At 42.5% G+C, this 20567-nt stretch overlaps 1 protein-coding gene across 4 annotated transcripts in view; it reads right to left on the bottom strand.

Annotated features, from left to right (window-relative positions):
• Positions 1 to 20567, bottom strand: part of CRHR2 (corticotropin releasing hormone receptor 2) — a 157594-nt gene that overhangs the window by 98327 nt on the left and 38700 nt on the right. For 3 of the 4 annotated variants that reach the window (XM_065628081.1, XM_065628082.1, XM_065628079.1), the window contains exon 3: positions 14531 to 14650. In XM_065628081.1, coding sequence (XP_065484153.1) covers positions 14531 to 14650 — 120 coding nt within the window. Of the gene's footprint in view, positions 1 to 14530; positions 14651 to 14775; positions 14970 to 20567 lie in introns of all 4 variants that reach the window. The other variant, XM_065628080.1, reaches the window with a different exon arrangement.

Raw genomic sequence — 20567 nt, 5'->3', positions numbered from 1 at the left:
TTCTGTCAGGGTTCATACACTGCATTCTTTGATGGCACTAATACCCAAGCCACTCCTCACCTATGTTTTGCTGTGCCATCTTTCCATCTAACCTCACAACACTTTGTCCTTATTTGTTTACAAGGTGGTTGCTGCTTCTTGCTCCACACAACCTGCCACACTACACTGCCAGTTCTTCCCCCTGCACAAAGGAATTCCTACACTTTAAATCACTTAACCTGTTCACTAAAGTTTTCTACAGGAACTCCACACCCGCAGCAACTCTTAGCTTGTGTCTTTCTCCTGGCACAAGGTCTCTGTCCCTCTGCTCAATTCCACCTCAACCAGTAATCTCCCTTTCCATTTCCAGTCTGCTGGGTCCATACTTTGCTCTTCATCTACTTTTTTTTTTTTTTTTTTTCCCTATTTCCACTCTTCCTGCGAGCTTCTGTAATGCCTTTTGTAGAAGAGAAATAAATTAGCAGTGGAAGCCAGTCAGTTCTAGTGAGGTGCAAAATATTTTAACTTTGAGAACTATTCTACATATGCCCCAGAAGGTCTCAGAAAGTGTCATCTTCCAGGTGTTGCAGGGTCCCTGCTTCAGACATTTAGCTCACTGCTTGGATGCAGGCTCCAGGCTTGTCAGAGGGACATCTGAACCAAGTCACTGGTGCTCCCTTCTGAGAGCTGAGCAGAGGGTTTATTCCTCTTACCTTGAGGTAGAAGAGGATGCAGATGCCAAAGCAACAAGTTCCAGCAAGCAGCACACAGCACTCTGGACCTAGACACTTGAAACTTCTAACACTTAAATTGCTTAACTTCTTCTCAAGAAAGCTATTTTTATCTGGTCCTTCTATCTTGAGTATCTGCTTTTCTGAATGAGCCATCAATGAGTCATCAACATTTCAGGATCAAATCAAAGCAATTAGCCCTGCCTTTTCCAGCTGATTTTCATTAATGTAGCATGGCAACAAGACAAAGGTCAGTGCCCTGTGAATCTCGCTTATCGCCCTAAAAGCAAGCAGAGGATGAACTAAAACAAGTAAAATGGTGTAGAAGAATTACACATCAATAAGTATATGGAATCCAAACAAGAGACTGATATTACTCTTGCTCTGTTACACATAATATACTACACATTCTTCATATTCTGCTTACAGTTCAAGTGTCCTAGAAGCTAAAAAACACGACCACTAAGGGTCATGACAGTGCCATGAAGAGCAAAATATTGATGATAGACACCACTGAAGGATCCATTTAAAGTCTGTAGGGATATCACAAAACCACAGAAATTCTGGCTGGGAGAAGTAGGGTTCATCTAGTCCAACTTGCAATATCTTATTTTGCTGCACCGTGTTTATTTTCATCAAGAAAATATAGGACTTCCTCAGCTCAATGCTTAAAATCACTAGAAATGCTTCATTTCCAGAAGGTACTAGTAAAATCAGAGTAGTGTTTTCAGAGCTACCCATGAACCTAAGCACTTGGACATGTGATTGACTTCCCACAGTAAAATCAATTTATTTCCCTGAGATTTCAGAAGGCAAATTTTAGCTCAGGTTTCCCAGAAACTGAGTGCACACACAGTCGGTTTCCATACGGTCCCAGAGCATCAGTGACTCATTCGTGCGTCTACCCCATTCACGGTGCTCTCTGTGCCAGTCAGGTCATTGCAGGGAATGGGGTTTGATAGAGACCCTAGGAGAGGTAACACGGTGAAGGCAGACAGAAGGCATGCAGTTACCTAACCAGCTGAAGAAGTGATGAAAAAATAACAGCACAAGTTCCACCTCTGCTCATCCATGTGCTGAAGTAATCACGATAACTCAGTCATGGATCTGCAGCTGAGATCTAACAGAGAATCAGTCAAATAGGATTTTCTAGGAAATACTCTACACCCATTCACTGAAAAATGAAACTACTATTTATCATATTTCTAGTTACAGGAGAGCATTTTACATACTGTTATGACATTATAAACAAACACACCATATGACATCTATGATCTCCTGATACACTCACCTCTCTGGTTCAGCTCACAGACCCTCAGCATTCACTGAAGGAATAAAGCAAAGTGTTTGTGTACGAACAAAACTGCTGTTATTATTGTTGCCGGGATTTATTTTGCAAGAGAAACGTGCAGTGAATACAGGAGAGATGGAGGGATTAAGAACAGATTTGGATGAAAAAGACAAGGCCAGCCCGAGATCCAGGTTTGTAGGTGGATCGGGATGATTTAACTACAAGATAAGACCTTGGTGGTGATCTTTTAGTTCTCCCTCAAGAAAGAGTAAGAACAGCAGCAAAACTTCAAATTCATATTGCTACAGCCGCTGTCCCTTGGACTGGGCAACACAATTCACCACCATAGCTACATTTGGATCCATTCGTCCTTTTTGAGACTCAGGTTTGAAACAGAAGGCAGATCCAAATAGTACTTTGTTCCCTCACTTCTCAAACAAAACAAACCAAAAACCTTCTTATTTTAGTGCTGCAAAGAAGGCTCCCTTAGTCACAGTCAGCTTTGGCACAGTGCTGCCAGCTGACAGGTGGAAATGTTCATTTTTAGAGAGGCCTAACGAGAGGGAGACATTTGTTAAACATTGGCACAGTACTGGGGCAAGTGGCTGAGTTTACACATGACATTGATGCGAAATGGGAAATTCGGAAGATCGGATTCTATGGCCAAAAATAAACCAAATGTAGATCTGTGGAAACCTGGCTTTCTTTAATAAAAAGTGTTGACAAGAAGGAATGAGAGAAGTCCGCTTTACTTCTTGTGATCCGGTGACAGTGTTGCCTGACGCCCACACAACCCCACACCACTCATGGGACAAGTGCACGACTGCGCAAATCCCTGCAGCTTCCCACCCAAGATGTCACCATCTACATCCTGAGGCAGGGACCTCTCAGAACAGGCACATAAGCCCTTGAAGAAAAGGGCTTCCCAAGTCAGGACTCTCTCTGTCTCCCTCCAAAGCTTCTGGGACAGAATAAACTCCTACTAGGCAGGGACACGCTAGGTGCTTTGTCTAAGGAAGCCCAACACTGAGAGGTGCCTCTGAAGCGGCCCTGATTTTCATCACCCCCATAGAATCATTTTAGTTGGAAAATACCTTTAAGATCATTGAGTCCAACCATGAACCCAACCCTGACACTAACCCATGTCCCTGAGAACCTGATCTACATGTCTTTTAAACCCCTCCAGGGATGGTGACTCCACCGCTGCCCTGGACAGCCTGTTCCAATGCCCGACAACCCTTTCCATTAAGAAATTTTCCCTAATATCCAATCTAAACCTCCCCTGGCACAACTTGAGGCCATTTCCTCACATCCTATTGTTGCTACTTGGGAGAAGAGACCAACTCCCTCCATGCTACAACCTCCTTTTAGATACCTCCTTTGTTGTCTTACCTGAAGCTCCTTGCTGCAGTCCCAAAAATCTATCACCCACTGCCTTTTATTCTGTTGTCTTGGAAAGGAATAGGGTGTCTCCAGTTAATGATACCTAGAAATCAATTTCCAGCAACTAAACACCTGTTGTCCCGCAAGTAGGGCTCAGAGGATTTGGTTGTTTAAGCGTATTAAGATCAGCACAGAAATCAGGATCCTTGAAAATACACTCTGATTCCAAACTCTGTCTTAGCTGCTCTAGTTGAAAAGCAGCAATCAATATAGCAAGCCTGGAGATTCTGCACGAAGTAATGACTGCTCATCATGTACTTTGAAGTACACGAATGCTGATGTTTCAGATATTACTGGCATAATTCAGCAATAATTAAGTTAAATTAAAATTCTTAGCAGTGAGAAAAAAGAATCACTAGGAGTTCACTTCTTAGTTAAAATCTTGATGATGTACTAACAAAGTAATTTCCTATTTTCTTTGGTTGTTTCATTTCTATAACACATTTTCTGTTTTCCAAATCACTGTTTGCTCCCTGACTTACTCAGGAAGATAAGGAACTGCATTAATTCTTGTGTCATTATGGTCAGTGCTTTACAACCACCAGGTGTTTTGGACAGTGCAACTGCATTGGGAATGATTCTTTCTTCTTCTGTTTTCCCAGGGAAAACTCTTCATGAGAGTTTTTTTTTAAAAAAAAAAAAAAAAAACAACCAACAAAACATTGAGTTTCTATTCTTCTAATTTGTTTCAATGGATTACTTCCCACTGCAAAAGTCTCCTATAGAGCAGCATCTGGCCCTCTGTTATTTCCAGCACTGCAGAAAAAGAAGTCAGTATTAAGCAATCCAAATTTTATTGATTTTATGAGTTTGTCCCAAGAGCTACCAATTGCAAACTCCATGAATAAGAGCTGGGGGGAATGAAATTGCACCAAAAAAGGAAAACGTCTACTAAAAATCCATTCCCCTCCTATTTCCATGGGAAATCATATTTCTCATCACCTACCCAAGCTACTAAGAGTGGCTATTCTAATCTGGAAGTCAAGTCATAAGAAATGTGTAGTCCAAAACTGAGTAAGAGTTTCCCTTTCACAGGACAGCAGACCATGAGCAAAAGCCTTGCATGACTTTCAGAGTCTGAGAACTTTACTGAGACCAGGACACAGCTTGACATACTGTTCTTCCAAGACACAGAAGTCACAAAGATTCACTCTTACATGAACAGCAAAGATACCTCCACGCCACTGGAGATCACAGAGGAAAATACAGAATCACAGACTGGCTGGGGTTGGAAGGGACCTGTGGAGATCATCCAATTCAGCCCACCTGCTAAAGCAGGGTCACCAGAGCAGATCACACAGGAATGTGTCCGGGTGGGTTTGAATGTCTCCAGAGAAGGAGACTCCACGACCTCTCTGGGCAGCCTGGTCCAGGGCTCTGGCACCTCAAAGGAAAGAAGTTTCTCCTCATATTCAGCTGGAACCTCCTGTGTTTCAGTCTGTGCCCGTTGCCCCTCATCCTGTCGTTGGGCCCCACTGAACAGAGTCTGGTCCATGCTCTTGACACCCGCCCTGGAGATATTTATAAACATTGATGAGATCCCCTCTCAGCTTCTCTTATCCAGCTGAACAGCCCCAGCTCTCTCAGTCTCTCCTCATCAGAAAGATGCTCCAGACCCTTCAGCATCTTCGTAGCCTCCGCTGGACTCTCTCCAGTAATTCCTTGTCCTTCTTAAACTGGGGACCCCAGAACTGGACACAGAACTCCCGATGCAGCCTCACCAGGGCAGAGCAGAGGGGGAGGAACCACCTCTCTTGACCTGCTGTCACACTCTTCTTAATGCACCCCAGGTACCATTGGCTTTCTTGGCCACCAGGGCACATCGTTGGCTCATGATCAACCTGTTGTTGACCAGAACTCCCAAGTCCATCTCTGCAGAGCTGCTTTCCAGCAGGTCCGCCCCTCACCCGTACTGGTGCCACGGTTTATTCCTCCCCAGGTAAAGGACCCTACGCTTGCCCTTGTTAAAATGCAGGACCCTACACTTGCCCCTTTAAAATACAAAGAACCTAAATCTGGGCTATGAACTTACTGATCTGCAGAACACCCTTCCTATGAGCAACAGCCAAGTTCAGTGGTCACTGCTGAGTGAGGTATTGTCCCACTGTTAATATGACAATTTATTTTTCTCGTTAAGCAGGAGCACATAAAGCTTCCGTCAGGTACCTGAGGGTCTACAAAGACAATCTGACAGTACCTGCAGGGACAGCACCCAGGCAGGAGAGATCAGGTTGATGCAGTGGGAAGCAGTCCAGCAATGAACAGGGTGTGTGCAGCAGGGAGGACTCCATGTGTCACCCAAATGCAGGTTCTTGGTGACTGCTTAAGCTTCTTTGATAGGGTTGCTTCACCCCAGAATGGCTACATTACACTTTGTGTAGCTCCACATCTTCTAACATACTCACCTGACTGGGAACAAAGTTTAGCACTGGTGAAGCCACCACCAACCACCTACCTTCAGCCAGTGACCTGCTCTCAAGCAAGTGCTCCACAAAGGCAGGGACAGCAGGGTTCCTTCCAGAACATCCTCCTCATTCTCCTCTGTGTCCTTAGCCCCACTTCAATGAGTCTCTTCTACCACCCAGCAGGATGGGGAAGCTGCAGAGGCAGCGCTGGGGGTAATTAGAGCAGGACGAGGTCCAGGACCACCATTCATGCCAGGTTTCTTTTACCCCGTCCATCATTTCCACCCCTGACTCAGTGCAGATGCCCGTGGACACTTTACCTACACTTTAAGTGACACCCTGTGGCTGAGATGCAGAATTACGGGTGACCATTGCTTCCGTAAGACTCTCCCTAAGGTTTTGTGACAATAAACACAGAGGCTGGAACCCAGTGAGGTGCAGACAGTCTCAAGTGTTCAGGGACTGGAGAGAACAGCCTGATTCCACCTTCCCCAACAGGGTTCCAGACCTCATCCCCCTGCAGCTTGGCTGGAGAGAAAACGGGTCATAAGGCAGAATAAAACAAGAAATCCCACGTCCACAAGACAGTGCCCACACTAGATGTAGCTGGGTGGGATTTTTTCCTCTCATTTTGACATTCTGAGATGGGGATTTCTTGCTTTGTCTCCCTTTGCAATGTGTTTAATTCCTTCTTTTCCCCATATGTTCCCGAGCCATTCCTTCTTTTACTCCTTCCTTGGCCCCAGAAGCACACGATTTTGCAAGTACCGTCTAATTCCTAACTTGTGGGAAGAAACTGAACCTCAGTCCATCTGTTTGCCAGCTGGTAGTTGCCGTCAGCTTAGGCAACAGTTCAATATCTCATGCAAGTTATGGAGAGGTGGATGGTGCAGCTTCCGTAGGTCACAGAAGCCTCCCAAAAAAAGTGTGCAACCCTGTGTTTGCTCACCCTCCTGAAGGCCACAAGGTTCAGAGCCCTCTCAGACACCCATCATCACTCTCTCGTGACCAGTCCAGAAGTTCTGGGTGCTGACCCCTCTGCCACAAGTTCAAATTCATGGTCACCACCCTGAAGGGCAAAGCAAGGGACTGGGGCTCCTGCTACTGATGTCAGGTCTGATGGACTTTGGCAGAGGGTCAGATGGACTTGGTCCAGAGCAGCAGCAGTAGCAATTCCTGGCTCTGGGAAATGTGTGAAGGCTGCCCTGAAAGTCAAGCCTAAACTTAAGAGAATCCCAATCAGACTCAATAAGATCATAGCAAAGCTACCTCATAACTTACTAGTGAAGAAGAAAATTATTAATCTATGTTTAACTAGCTTGTGAAAAGACCCCTGAACATGGCTGAACTAACATTAATAATCTTCTTATTTTACTACATGCAATTAGCTTCTATTCTGTGCTCAATGAAGAAATCACATTTCACAGGGTGATAGCAGTGCGAGAAAGAAAGATGGGTTATTTTCACTCCTCCTTTTAAATATTGTTTTCAACACTCTTCTTCCAAACTGCAAAATCAGAATGGTCTCTTACCACAAATTATGCTTCACAATGGAAAGAAAAAAACCCACCAAAACAAAACAACTTAAGAAAAAAAAAAAGCGTCTCCCATCTGTGCATGCACTGAAATGAAGAGCCTCCCACTGCTGTTTTTGTGGAAGAATTCAACCTAAACTAGCAAGAGAAAATGAACAAAGGTGGTTGAAATCTTCATCTAGATAGAACGCCATTGGAATCAAGCTGACCTAATAAACTGCAGATTTTTTCTCCCCGGAGACAAGCTTTATGAGTTTAAAAATTATGTTTTATCCCCTCTCTTAGAATTCCAATTCCAGCTTTCTTTTTCCTCTGCTGTGTTTGTTTGGTTTCTCCTCTGTCTCCTTCTTTTAGGTCTCATGTACTCTTGACTCCCTACCTGACAAATATTGTGTTGGTCACCCCAGGATGGCTAAAACAAGGTTTCTTCAAAATGGCAGACGTTTTTTCTTAACAGATTTTTTATAGTGAGCTTGTAATTAAAATTGGCCTACAAAATACCTCTTCTTACCCCAAACCTCCTTCTGTCATTAAACAGTCCAGTGAAATAAAAGCATTCTGGACACCTAACAAGGTTACAGAAGAGAGATAAGGTGGGAGTGGTTTTAAGGCTTCATAGTACTGAGTCTGAAAACACAAACGCATTGCCTAGCAGAAAGAGAAAATAGTGTATTTGACCTTCGAAACTCTTCTTTCAGAAATGTTTTAAATATTTAAAGAGCACTTCAATCCAAACGGCAGTGCACCAGAGCTGCTTAACATCTGCTGCCTCTCACCTTGTCCTTGAGATGCACCTCAGCTGCATCTCCTCACTGAATCCAGCTGTATGTCTGCTCATGCTTACAAGGTTGTGTTGATGGACATTTTGTTTCTCTCTCTCCAATAAAGATGAAAGGCCAACAGAACATAAAGAATCCCCACAAAGGGAGTTAGGTTTCAAAAACGCACCCTTTAGAAATCAAACCAGAATAACCTCCAAGGAAAGAGTTGTGTGAATGTGATCAACAGAAGTGCTCGAGACACTAAAATACACAAGATAAAACACGAGTGAAAATGTTAATTGAACCTCTAGGCTAGCCATATATAAAAGTGCACATTTCTGTAATTATCAGGACAGATCGTACTCATATAGTATGAAAAAGACTCTGTGACCAATGATTTCCAAGCAAGGCTTGTGTTTTATGTGAAAGCTGAAGCCACCACTGCACAAGAATTTTGAACAATAATTAACCAGAAGGAAAAGCAGCAGAGGTTAGATTTTGATAAAAGAATGATTGTTTAACATATGAAAATTAGCTCTTTTGCTTTTTTAAAAATTAAATCTTCTCTTTAACCTCTTTCAAAATACAGGAGATGCAAAACAGAAAAGCTATTAATTCACTTCTTCAGCCTTCCCTCAGCACACAACAGATTATTTGCCTCTCTTCAAGATGAGATAACAAAGAACTGCAGGGATTGTTCTTTCATTGTGGAGTAAGCCACGTCAATAGGTACAACTGTGATACTTGTGCCAATAGTCCTTTCTCCCATGTCCATCCATGTGACCAACAGCCCAGCTGCTAAGTCACCAACCCTCTCCAAATCATTCTCAACAAGGCAGCTGGTTATAGAGCTACCAAAGAGTCATCAAATCATGGAATCACAAAATATCTCAAATTGGAAGAGACTCATAAAGATCATTGAGTACAACTCCCTGCTCCTTGCAGATCTACCTCAAACTAAACCATCTAACTAAGAGCATTGTCTAGTTGCTCCTTGAACTCTGACAGGCTTGGTGCCATGAGAACTTCCCTGGAGAGCCTGTTCCAGTGACCGACCACCCTCTGAGTGCAGAACCTTTTCCTAATGCGCATTCTGATCTTCCCTTGATGCAGCTTCATTCCATTTCCTCATGTCCTATCGCTGGTCACCAGAGAGAGGAGATCAACACCTTCCCCTCCACTACCCGCCATGAGGAAGGTGTAGACTGTGACAAAGTCCACCCTCAGCCTTTCTTCTCCAAGCCAAACAAACCAAGTGACCTCAGCCACTCCTCGTAAGTCTCGCCCTCAAGATCTTTCACCGTCTTGGTCACGCTCCTCTAGACACACTCTAACAGTTTTATGTTCTTCTTATACTGCAGTGCCCAAAACTTCACACAGTACTCAAGGTGGGGACACACCAGTGCAGTGTGGAGTGGGGCAATCACCTCCCTTGACCGGCTGGCGATGCTGTGCTTGATACACCCCAGGACATGGTGTGTACACCGTGGTGTAAACACCCTCAGAACAAGGAGTAGGCAGGAAGGGACCAAATCCCCATCAGTGCAAGGTTAGCAGCACTTATGTGCCTGTTTTCAGCAGCATAGTCCCTGGAGAAGAAGAGGATGCTTTTTGCAATACCCAAACCACTCATCTGAAGTGGCTATCTCCAAGAGCTTTCCTATGCTGAGAGTGTGAGAGAGGGGGATTTGCAGAGAGGGTGTTAGAGCTATGGAGACCTTTTGTTCCTGTTGATCACAAAAGCAGTCTGACCTCCTCGTGTCAATCCCCAGGTGTGGGTTTAGTTCAGCTCAATAGGCACCCAGGGATGAATTCAGCTGCCTAAACACAGGCATCGTATCATCTGTCTTAGCGTATCTGCAACATGTCTGTGGCCTGGAAGGTAAAACACACACCTACGCAAGACCTGGGGCTTCTGAAACAGGAACTAGATACCAGGCAAAGATATACCTGAACATATAAAATGGCAACAGCACTTCTGCATGGGCTACTGAGCTGTTCTGTACATTCGAGTTGAGTTGAGTTGAGTAACTCTCTAGGCTTCATCTCCTGTACCAATTAGAGCCCCACTAAATTGTATTACAGCTTAGATATTTAAATTAGCTGTCGATACCTACTTGGAAATACCTAGATTTATGTGTCTTAATCCTCAAGTCAGAGACCTTCCAATGCTTCCACCTTCTGCCTGCAACCAGCACAAACCGAGCTGACCAGTCTCCCACGGTCTCACCACAGAACACCCTCTGCTGCACCTCTTGTTGTAGACAAACTCAATTCAGAGAGCTAAGGCTACAAGAGTCAACACTTATTGACCATCAGGTGAACATCTAATCCTGGATTTCACCATTGCACAGTGCGATTTGTAGGGAAAGGAAGGAGCTAAAGTTGACATACTTGAGCCTGTAACATGCCGTACTTGCATGCACAACCACTTTTTTGCAAGCAGCAAAAAGAGTCTCACTACTGCCCATTTGCTGAATTAATCAAGCTTCAGGATATCGTAATAAGTGAATAAATGTGTTTCTTCAAACAAGAATAAAAGCTTCACACTGTCAGAGCACAAACACATCTAGAGGGCAGCAATGATATTGTCATCTTTAGCTAAATATAGATGCTGAGCAGAGACAAGTGCACAACCACCCACTGCACCAACACACACATTTTTCTTTCTTTTTTTTCCCCTTCGAGAATAATACTTAAGCTTTGCTGCAAAATTACAAAGTTGTAAGTGAATGAAACAATTTTCAGATCTTTGGTCAAAGAACATTTTGCCTATATTGACAAATCATACTAAAGGGTAACCAGATCTTGATTTATCAGCATGACTTTATTTCCCAAACAGAAAGGGAGAAAAAAAAATCACCAAAATAACAAAGTGTCAGAGATGAAAAATACTCACAGACTGACAGACTTTGTTTTACAAAGCCAACTGAAACTTATCTGAGTCACTCAGCAGTTCCCAAGAGACACACAAAAACACAGACACAGGCACAAAATCACCACGGGATTTTTTTGCAGTTAGAATGGAAATATGTTATGCAAACAGTTTATTCTACAGTAGCAAAAAGGAGGGGATTTTTTTATGCATCAGTTCTTTTTCTTAAGGTTTTTGACTCAAATACCCTTTAGTTATATTTTGCTGGCCTATTGCAGGATTTGATAGTGTTTCCCATCCGAGCGCTCAAGGGTTCTGAGTTAGAGCGACAACCAAAGCAAGACAGTTGGTGAGATGGATACCAAGCCAGGGTAGGTCCATTCAAAGCCTTTGATGACCTGATCCGCGGTGATGTGAACTACTTGTTGCATTTTGTCTTGAATTCCGTATACTTCATGCGCAGAAACTACAATAAGGCGCAGAAATAGCCCCGTGAGTACCAGAATTTGGGCAGCCTGGTTTGCCATGGTTCAGCGTTTTGTGCTTGACTGAGTCTGGTCTAAGTTTTTAATACAGTTTGGGCACTTCCAAGTCTGGATTTTCTAGTGTCTACAATGCAAAAGCTTTCGTTTACAGAGAATGCTACTGGATTCATTCCTTCCAGCTGATGAACTACTTTTATGAACCTGCAATGAACTTGCAGTGTTTGAGAGCTTCATTTCTAAAAACCAAAAAAAAAAAAAAAATCACTGAAATTGATCCAAAAGTTTTATACACATTAGAATGAGCACTATACTCGCAGTTGTACAAAACCAAACTAAATATGGATCCTGAAAGGTAGCAGCTCGCAAACACAGGATGCATGACAGTATAATAAATAGCTGAGTTATGACCTAGAACTGGATAAGCCCTTAGTACAAGAAAGGCATTGCACGGTGTTTTTTTAAACTTGTCTGATATCCCTCTCAAAAACTATTCAGTACAATGTTACACACTACCATTTCTTCCTTTACCTCACCAAAATGGAAAATGGAACGAAAAAACTACACTACATGTCCTAGGCAGGAATTTTATATTAATCCAAGCCACCTCCTGATCAAACCTTCACTTTGGAGCTGTATTATTCACCTCTGAAATCTGCAAGATCCATTTCCCATTTTTTTATCAGTCGTGCTTATTTTATTATCTGCATGAGGTTCACAGTCTAGTTTTTAAGCACATTGAGTCTCATTACAAATGACCCTCTAGTCAGCCCACGAACCAACTTGGTGAAATCACACGAGTAAAAGTAGCAAGAGCGTGTCAATATTCGGATTTCCCAAACTTTGGGCATGTTCTGTGTGTACTTATCACCACATTTTTCAGATCACAAAAGAGATTGTACCGCTGCGTTCAAATCTTAACCTGCTGTCCTACTGCTTTCCCAAGCCTTAATCGTCAACTACTATTGCCCAAGAAGCCACTGATTTTACAAGTTGACTCAAACCTTGGTATAGTACTTCCCTTCCTCGTCTACGCCACAACTTGGAGGAATGACACACATGGAAAAGCATAAGATCAACTGAAAGGCATCTCCAGTGGCTTCAGTGTAATGTAGTTCCCTATTGCAAGCTGCATACACTACCACATCTGGGCACCAGTATGAAACACCAATCCGTCCTGCAGACACACATTTTCTCAATGAGACTATTCACATTTGATGTTACGACTGTTATGTTATGAAATGAGAAAAATGTCCATTTCTGCAGACTATGACAAAATAATGCTTCAGCATTTCCGCAACGTATTTTTAACAGCCTTTAATTTACTCAACATGCTGTTGTTTTAAAAGCAATGAATTTCAGAAAATTTGATAGCGCTGTAATACAAGCATTAGCCACCATTGTGAGGGAGAGGTGCAGGGAAGAACTTTAAATCAAATCATTAATAAACTACAGAAAGCATTAACAGAGTTTACCAAAATAAAACAGGGTATTCAAGATTTTTTTTTTCCATGCACAGAAAAAGCCTTTAAATTCTCTCCACTGTGTTTATGATATAAGTAAGGAATCATTCATAATGCTTTTTTTTAGTTTTTCCTTTTGGAGAAACAAAAATAAAGCAGTGGAAATACTGACAACCCCCACCAAAAAAAAAAAAAAAAAAGGAAATGGAAAAAAAATGCCATACATCTCGAGGTCCATTTCCTATGGCTGTTCTTTTAGGGTCTGTTCTGATACACTTGCTCTTGTCTGAGCTGTCCTTAATTCTCAGAAATTTTCTTCAGATCTCAACTGAGACTCTAAAGATAACGGACTAAGAGCTCTAACCCAAGACAGCATAACCCAGCCCTCTGTATATTCCCACCTATTTTATTGTGAAGAGCACAGGTCAGAGAATATAAGGTTTGAAGATGATCTTGCAGTTCTCTGAGGTAACCTCCTTATTCTGCTCCAAGTCAAGGATGATGGAAGGTGGTGCCTAAGAACAAACCTGGAACCGGGCTTAGTTTTGCACAGCAAATACACAGAACTTGTGTCTAGTTATATGACCCTTGACACCTAGAGCTGGGGAACAATACGTTCGCTTTCAACAAGTTAAAATATAAGGTCTAAGATGACAGGGTCATTCTTTTATGGGATTTATTGAGAATGCTAGCCACACGAAATAAAACTACCTGAAATTTAGACTGCTAACACCCCAGCAACAGTTCAGAGTGAAACACGGAATGAAACGTCCTCACAGTCAAAAGCACACTGAAAAATGAGTGACAAACAAGTGGGTACACATATTTGGAACTGATATGTTAAAAACTCTTAATGAATGTCCAAACAGTGTTGACAGATAAGGAAAAGGAAATGAATCTCTGGGTCCAACAGCCTGAATAATGAATTTTTTGTGAGTCATCATCATTGTTTACCTCTAAGACCAAAGCATCAGTTCCAAGAGATTTCTAAGGAGCCCCCATGCTCCCTTGCTTTGAATATTATTTGCCTCATAATATCCTCTACTGTTTCCCTTGCAATAACGATGCAGCCACCCCAGCCTCACAAGCCAACTGCTGATGAAGTTGCTAAACAGATTCCAGACCCCAGCCTTGTTTGTTAGATACAACTTCCAGCCCAGTTTGTCCCCCTGCTCAGACAGACAGACTCTCAAGTCTTTTACTCACAAGTAAAAGAATCTTTAGTTATGCAAATGGTTGCAGTGCTGCTACAAATACGTTCATCTGTACACATCTACACATGAACAAACACACAAAGCACAGTATATTCTCCTTAGATTGCAGAGGGTATTTTTGCCCAGATCTGCATAAATACACTTAAGTAAAGAGGAACTGGTGTCCGAAAGTCTGCGCTTTTGAGAAATCTGCATCATTCCAGGCAGGAATTTTGAATATACAAGCTGGAATGTGGAGGAAATGTTGATTCCCAGGCAAACACTTTTTTTTTTTTTTAAATATATTTTGGGTCTCCCCAGGTGCCTTCACGACATTGGATATGTGGGAGACAGAAAGGAGTTTGTACTTACTCGTGGTGTTGTATTTGATCCCATTGAAGAACTCCGGGCAGGGTCTCTCTACCAGTTCTCCCGCTGAGGTTCTGGGCCAGCAGGTCCCGATCTGATCGGTTGTGGCATTGCAGTACGGACCTTTTGCAATAAAAAAGGGAGACAGAAAGAGAAAAAGCAGCAGTTGAGTAAGCACAAAAGCAACACACTTTGCATCACAAAGCAAACGGAATCTTTCCGGAGCCCTGCTAGGTAATGTTTCCTACCATCGAAGCCCAGGAAAGGAATAGAGGAACTCTCTAAAAAAGTCTCTTGTAAACGATCCAGGAGGCTGCAGTTGACATCAAATTCTTCTAGGATGAACTGAGATATGGTCACATCCATTATTCCCCGCAGAACTGCTGGGCTGAATCAAGCTCCTTCCCCCTTTTGTGTTTTATTTGGTCCCCTCTCTTCCCTTCTGGAAAAAAAAAATAAAAATAAAAAATGCACATCAAGCTGCAGACACCCTGCAATCTCCTCTGTGTGTGTGTGCGTGTGTGTGTGAGCCTCTCTTCTTCCCAGCGTGCTGACAACTTGGCTGAGAGTCTGCGCTTGGCTGTGCAGTCCGATCCTCCAAGCTCTTCTCTGCTTTAAACCAGCAGCTGAGGAACCAATGGGCTCACACTGAGCCCAGGGCGAGGGCTTTGCTTCTCTTCACCAGCTCCCTGGTCTCGCAGCTCTCCGATGCCGTCTCACATTGCCAGACTGTTGTATTGCTCTCTCCCTCCCTCTTCTTGCTCACACACGCACACACAGTTTTATTGTTAGCTCCGGGGATGAGCGCTTTTGCAAAAAAAAAAAAAAAATAATAATAATACTCGCTGCAAATTGGAGCCAGGGAGAAAAGGAAAAGCCATCAGATGAATATGAGTCCTCTGGCTTTTTGGGAAGTGAAGAAATTCCTGCCTTTGCTGTGTGGAAGTGAGGATGTGCAGAGATGCTTGGAGAGGGAGAGGGGAGAAAGACCCAGCCCAGGAGCTGCAGGACTGGATCCTGAGCTGGCCTGAGAAAGAAGAGAAATAATAAAAGCTGGGATGAAGGAGATGGTCTGATAGAAGGGACAGACTTTTTAGCAGGGACTGTTGTGACAGGATAACGGGTGATGGTTTTAAACTAAAGGGGAGGAGATTCAGGCTGGACATGAGGAAGAAAATTTTTTAAATTAGGATAGTAAAACACTGTCCCAGGTTTCCCAGAGAGGTGGTGGATGAACCATCCCCGGAGACATCCCAGGCCAGGCTGGACGGGGCTCTGAGCAACCTGAGCTCGTGCAGATGTCCCTGCTCATGGCAGGGGGGGCACTGGATGAGCTTTGAAGGTCCCTTCCAACCCAAACTGTTCTGTGATTCTATGAAGGGAGATATCAGAACAAAGGAATCTGGAGTAATGACCCACAGGAGAGGCAGAGTGGGGAGAGTGAGAGAAGGTTTGGGAACCCAGCCTGGGTGAAGCAAGGCACAGAGACAACACATCTTTCAGTCACTGTGGGACATGCTGGAGAGCAGCTTATACCTAACCAGCCTTTCTGGCTTGCTACAGGAGGGTATGAGGAAATCTGGACGAAAAAGTGGCAAAAACTTGCTAAGGAGGATCATCTAGGATCATGGATTCAGAAGGATCTTAGGAAGCAAATAGAAAACTGGCTTGTAAGGGAGAAAAACTAGATAAGTATGTATGCTAGTAGCAGACATGAATGCAGAAACAGAAGGCAAGGACAATAAAGAAGCTTTGGCAGAAAGAAAGGGGCCCAGAAATGAACTCCTGTTCACAACCTGTGTGCACAGCTTTAGGTCAGACATGGTGCTTAAACTGAGTTCAAAGCAGTTGTATAGGACTTGCTATACCATCTATGTCCCACCCTGCAACGGCCTGGACTTTCCCCTTACTCATATTTAAGATTGAAGGGCTTTATTCTTCATCTTCAAGGACCAAAAGGACTGTGATATCCAAAGGAAGGAAAAAGAAAAAATCCCTGGCTTAGAACAGCAAATAAATCGACAACATGCACTGATGAGAGAACTAGCCAGGATGCTCTTTTGCCATCTGGGAATTTGGAGATTTTTTAACATTTTCAGATTGCAATGTGGGGAGAGAGGAGGGGTGCCATTGTGGGTTTTGGGTGAATATTTTCACTTTAAGTATGTAAAAACCCACAAAAATAACAAGTGTCCTAACTCTCCAGGCAGCATGATATTCTGAGGTAAGTGAATACATCTCTCTGGAGCCATGATCTCCTTCTCAAGTGAATATTTCCCAAACTGCAATCCTTCTTGAGAAATCTGCATTTCAACAAATTGACCCTTGTCAACACCACCAGATCTCTTTGTCCCACGCATCTCTAATGCCAAGAAGCAAGAGAGAAAATTTCTTTAGCATCACTCACACACCACCACCAACATACTGGTTGTCTTTAAGCAGGGCTTTGAGGAGAAAGCCATATTTCTTAAACTTTCAAGTGAGGGGTTTAAAGGGTGCTCTAAACCTTTAAGCAATTCACAGGCATCTATCCGTCAGAGTATCTTCACCTCAGAGTATCTTCAACTCCACACTTTGAGTTTCTTTGCTTCTTCCTGACAGTGCAGTTGAGTTCAGAAAATTTATTTTTGTTCCTCAAGCAGAGCGTCTCAGTGATGGCTATGAGAGCTTTTCAGAAGGCACCACCTGAAAGTGCCCAGAAGTATCACTGAGCCCAGTGGCCATTTGCATTGAGGCAGAATTGATCAGTGAGAAGGACACTTGTCCAGGATGTTGATAAGATTTTCTTTTCTGCTTCTGCTGCCCCTCTGCAGAGCAAAAATCACATAGCCTGGCTAAAAGTCTTCATTCCTCACCTACTGTCTGCCCTGTCTACTTTCTCACATTATTTGTGCAGCACCTACCACACTGGAACCAAAAACTTGGCTGGAGGCTTTGGGTACCAGAGTTTCATGAACTTTTTGGAAGAATGCATCACATAATAAATTACAAAGAGAAAGTTTCAAAAAAATTAAGTATTTTTATATTTGGTAAATGTTTCAGTTTCCTAAATGCTGCCCTGTATTTTCCAGCATAAACACTTGGAGATTTTTCAAATAGTTCAAATATTACAGAGTCGAACACTAAGATGCATTTCATTCCAAATCTGTTCTTTATAGTGGTTAACAGCCAAAACAACAGCCCTGAATTAAACTAAATGTGGTGGGTTTTTTCGTTGGTTTGATCTGGTTGGTTGGTTTGTTTGTTTTCAGGATTAATTGAATGATTTCTTCATTTAAGTGAGAAGAGCTAGAAAATCTTCAATCTAAAATTGTTCTTCCCTCAGTTAGCTAACTTTAGAAAATCAGAAGCAGTACATATTGCACAGATATACTATTGCATTTCATATATTTAACAACCAAAAGAACCTACCCCAGAAATAAATATAGAGATGATGAACAAATTGCCTTGGTCTTAATTTCCTAGAGTGGATTCTGGGCCATAGACCTGAAGGCCCTTCTTCTCAACGTGCACTGCAAAACTGATATCAGACTCCACCTTCAATTTTACTATTACCTGGTAAAATATTTATCTTTCCTTCTCATTCCAGGTATGCCAGCAATGAATGTAACAGCAATTTTCAGTGTGGGAACAGAACAGCCTCATAACATGGAGCAAGACAATTCAAGAAGCAAAAGAGATTGACAGCAGCTTGAAGATCTTCACAGACATTACACCTCAAGAACTACCATAGGAATATCATATCTGGCTATCTCCTGTGCCACACCATGCTATAGCTTCTCACAGTGAATTATATACTCTGCTACATGAGTAGACTGTTGAAGACAACTTCTCAAGTTGAGTACTACTCTTGTAATCAAAATCTGGTCCCTAGTGCATGTACTGCCACTCAGGTAAATTTACACAGAATGTGCAGACCTACAAATTGTTGTATGTAGAGAGGAATATGAGACATAGATAAATACAGATCTTTGTTTCAGCTGATAGACTTATTTGTTAGAAATAGGAGACATCCTTTATTGCTAGAAATGATGTATGACTGTAGTGAGCAAAGATATTTATCATTTAAAAATGCAGGTCTGTGGTGATGAATCTTTGCAGCTTCATTGATGTTAGAAAATATTTATTGTGGATGTAAAAAGATTCAACAGCATAAATAATAAATGGTTTGTAGCTTCATACTAACATATTTCTTTCAGCACATTAATGCACTTGTCATTCTCTGCAGCTATAAAACCTGCATAAGTGAATCATGTTACATGAGACAAATGATGAGACATTGCAGGGAGATTGTAAGAACACACAAAAGAACCAACCTTGACACACTCACAAACCATCAATGTAATTTTTTTTTAAAGTGAGGTGTTTTGGATGAATGCGCAGAACACTATCTACCATATGACAACACAGAAACGTTCATTCCAGAATAACTGTGATTTTATACAAGGTCAAATTCAGGGTCAATGCTTCACAGACGTACAAGAACACAAAGGACCCATTTTATATGTTAATTTATTTATGCCTGGCAATGGCCTGGTCCTCTGTTTACAGCATAAGCAAATAAAATTAAAAAAAAATACAGGGGTTAGGCCACATCTGAACAAATAACAACAATGTTTCTCATTAGTCCCACTTTCTTTCTGTTAAGTACAACGGGAGCATTGCCAAATAAGATGTATAGAATCAGAGGTCTTGCCCTGCTCTCCTCCTTACAACACATTAGGCAACAAGATTTCTTGTGGCTTAACTCAGGCTATGCCAGTCAAGCTTTTGCTCTCCCTGCCTCCCACTGCCTCATTGTGCTGACTTTCAGTGCATGCTGGGAAGATCCGAGTAGTCATCCCATATGGTCTTAAATTGGGAAGAAGCACAGAAAGAAAAGTTAGAGGGCAATCAAATGTTCAGAAGTCAATCTAGCATTTCCTCCGAAAACACACAGACACTCTGCATAACTGAATTTGAAATATCATATAGTTCAGAAGGCAGAGAACAAGGTAGAAATAATATTTGATCTACTTGAAGATGTCCCTGCTCATTGCAGGAGGGGTTGGACTAGATGACCTCTGAAGGTCCCTTCCAACCCAAACCATTCTATGATTCTGTGATTCTATGGTCATGTTGCCCAGGTTCCGATCTCTGAGAATGACCAAAATCAGATGCTTCAGAAAATGATTTAGCTCACCCAAAAAAACCAGCCAGCTCCAAACTGCCATGATCTAATTACTAGGGCATCTTAAGCAACCTTAACATATGCAATAAGAGAATTAATTATTTGGGTTATGGGCCAGCACACAACATTGTAGCTACAGTATTGTAATTCATAGTTTTAAACCATTCAACTCATATTTGCTTGGGTTTTTTTGAGAAGCATCAGCAGCCTGGCTTTGACACCGTGGATTAGTGGCTTATATACTCCTTTGGGCATCTCTGCCCAACTCAGCTGCAAAATCTGGGACTTGTAACAGATTCAAACTCTGCAGAGTTGCCAGCTCTCAGATTCAGATTTCTTTGACTCTCTGCTTTTCATGAGGTATCTAAGCTGCCATTATAGCCAAGGATGACATATATTTTGATTCAACTGCCCAGAAATACATGTGCAGCACCACCTGAGATACTCTAGCGTATCTAAGATGGCCACATGAGGCTGGCAGATAAACGCAGGACCTAGGGAAGATCCACCTCTTCTGAAACAGCAGCCAAAGGTCGGGCATTTTGTCCTCAAGCATCTCAAGTGTTCTGGGACACCCATATCTAAGCAACCAAATCAAGCCTCAGATATCCTTTGATTATAAGGGCTGATCAGATCTCACTTGGATGTATGTATGCATGGGCACATAATCTTGAAGATTTAATCTGAATTCCAGCTAGCAGAACAACATCAGCGCACATTGCTCCTCAATTCCTGCAAGTGCCCCCCCATTGTCAAACTCGACAAGGAGTAACAACAGCAAATTTTCTTACAAGCACTTGGTCTTCTACTATGTATCTCCACTCCACTCTTTACTGGATATTAGACAGAGCAAGAACTGGAACTTCCACC

Source organism: Caloenas nicobarica, chromosome 2 (genome assembly GCF_036013445.1).
Source record: "Caloenas nicobarica isolate bCalNic1 chromosome 2, bCalNic1.hap1, whole genome shotgun sequence".
Classification (NCBI taxonomy): domain Eukaryota; kingdom Metazoa; phylum Chordata; class Aves; order Columbiformes; family Columbidae; genus Caloenas; species Caloenas nicobarica.
This window is presented reverse-complemented; position numbering and strand designations above follow the sequence as displayed.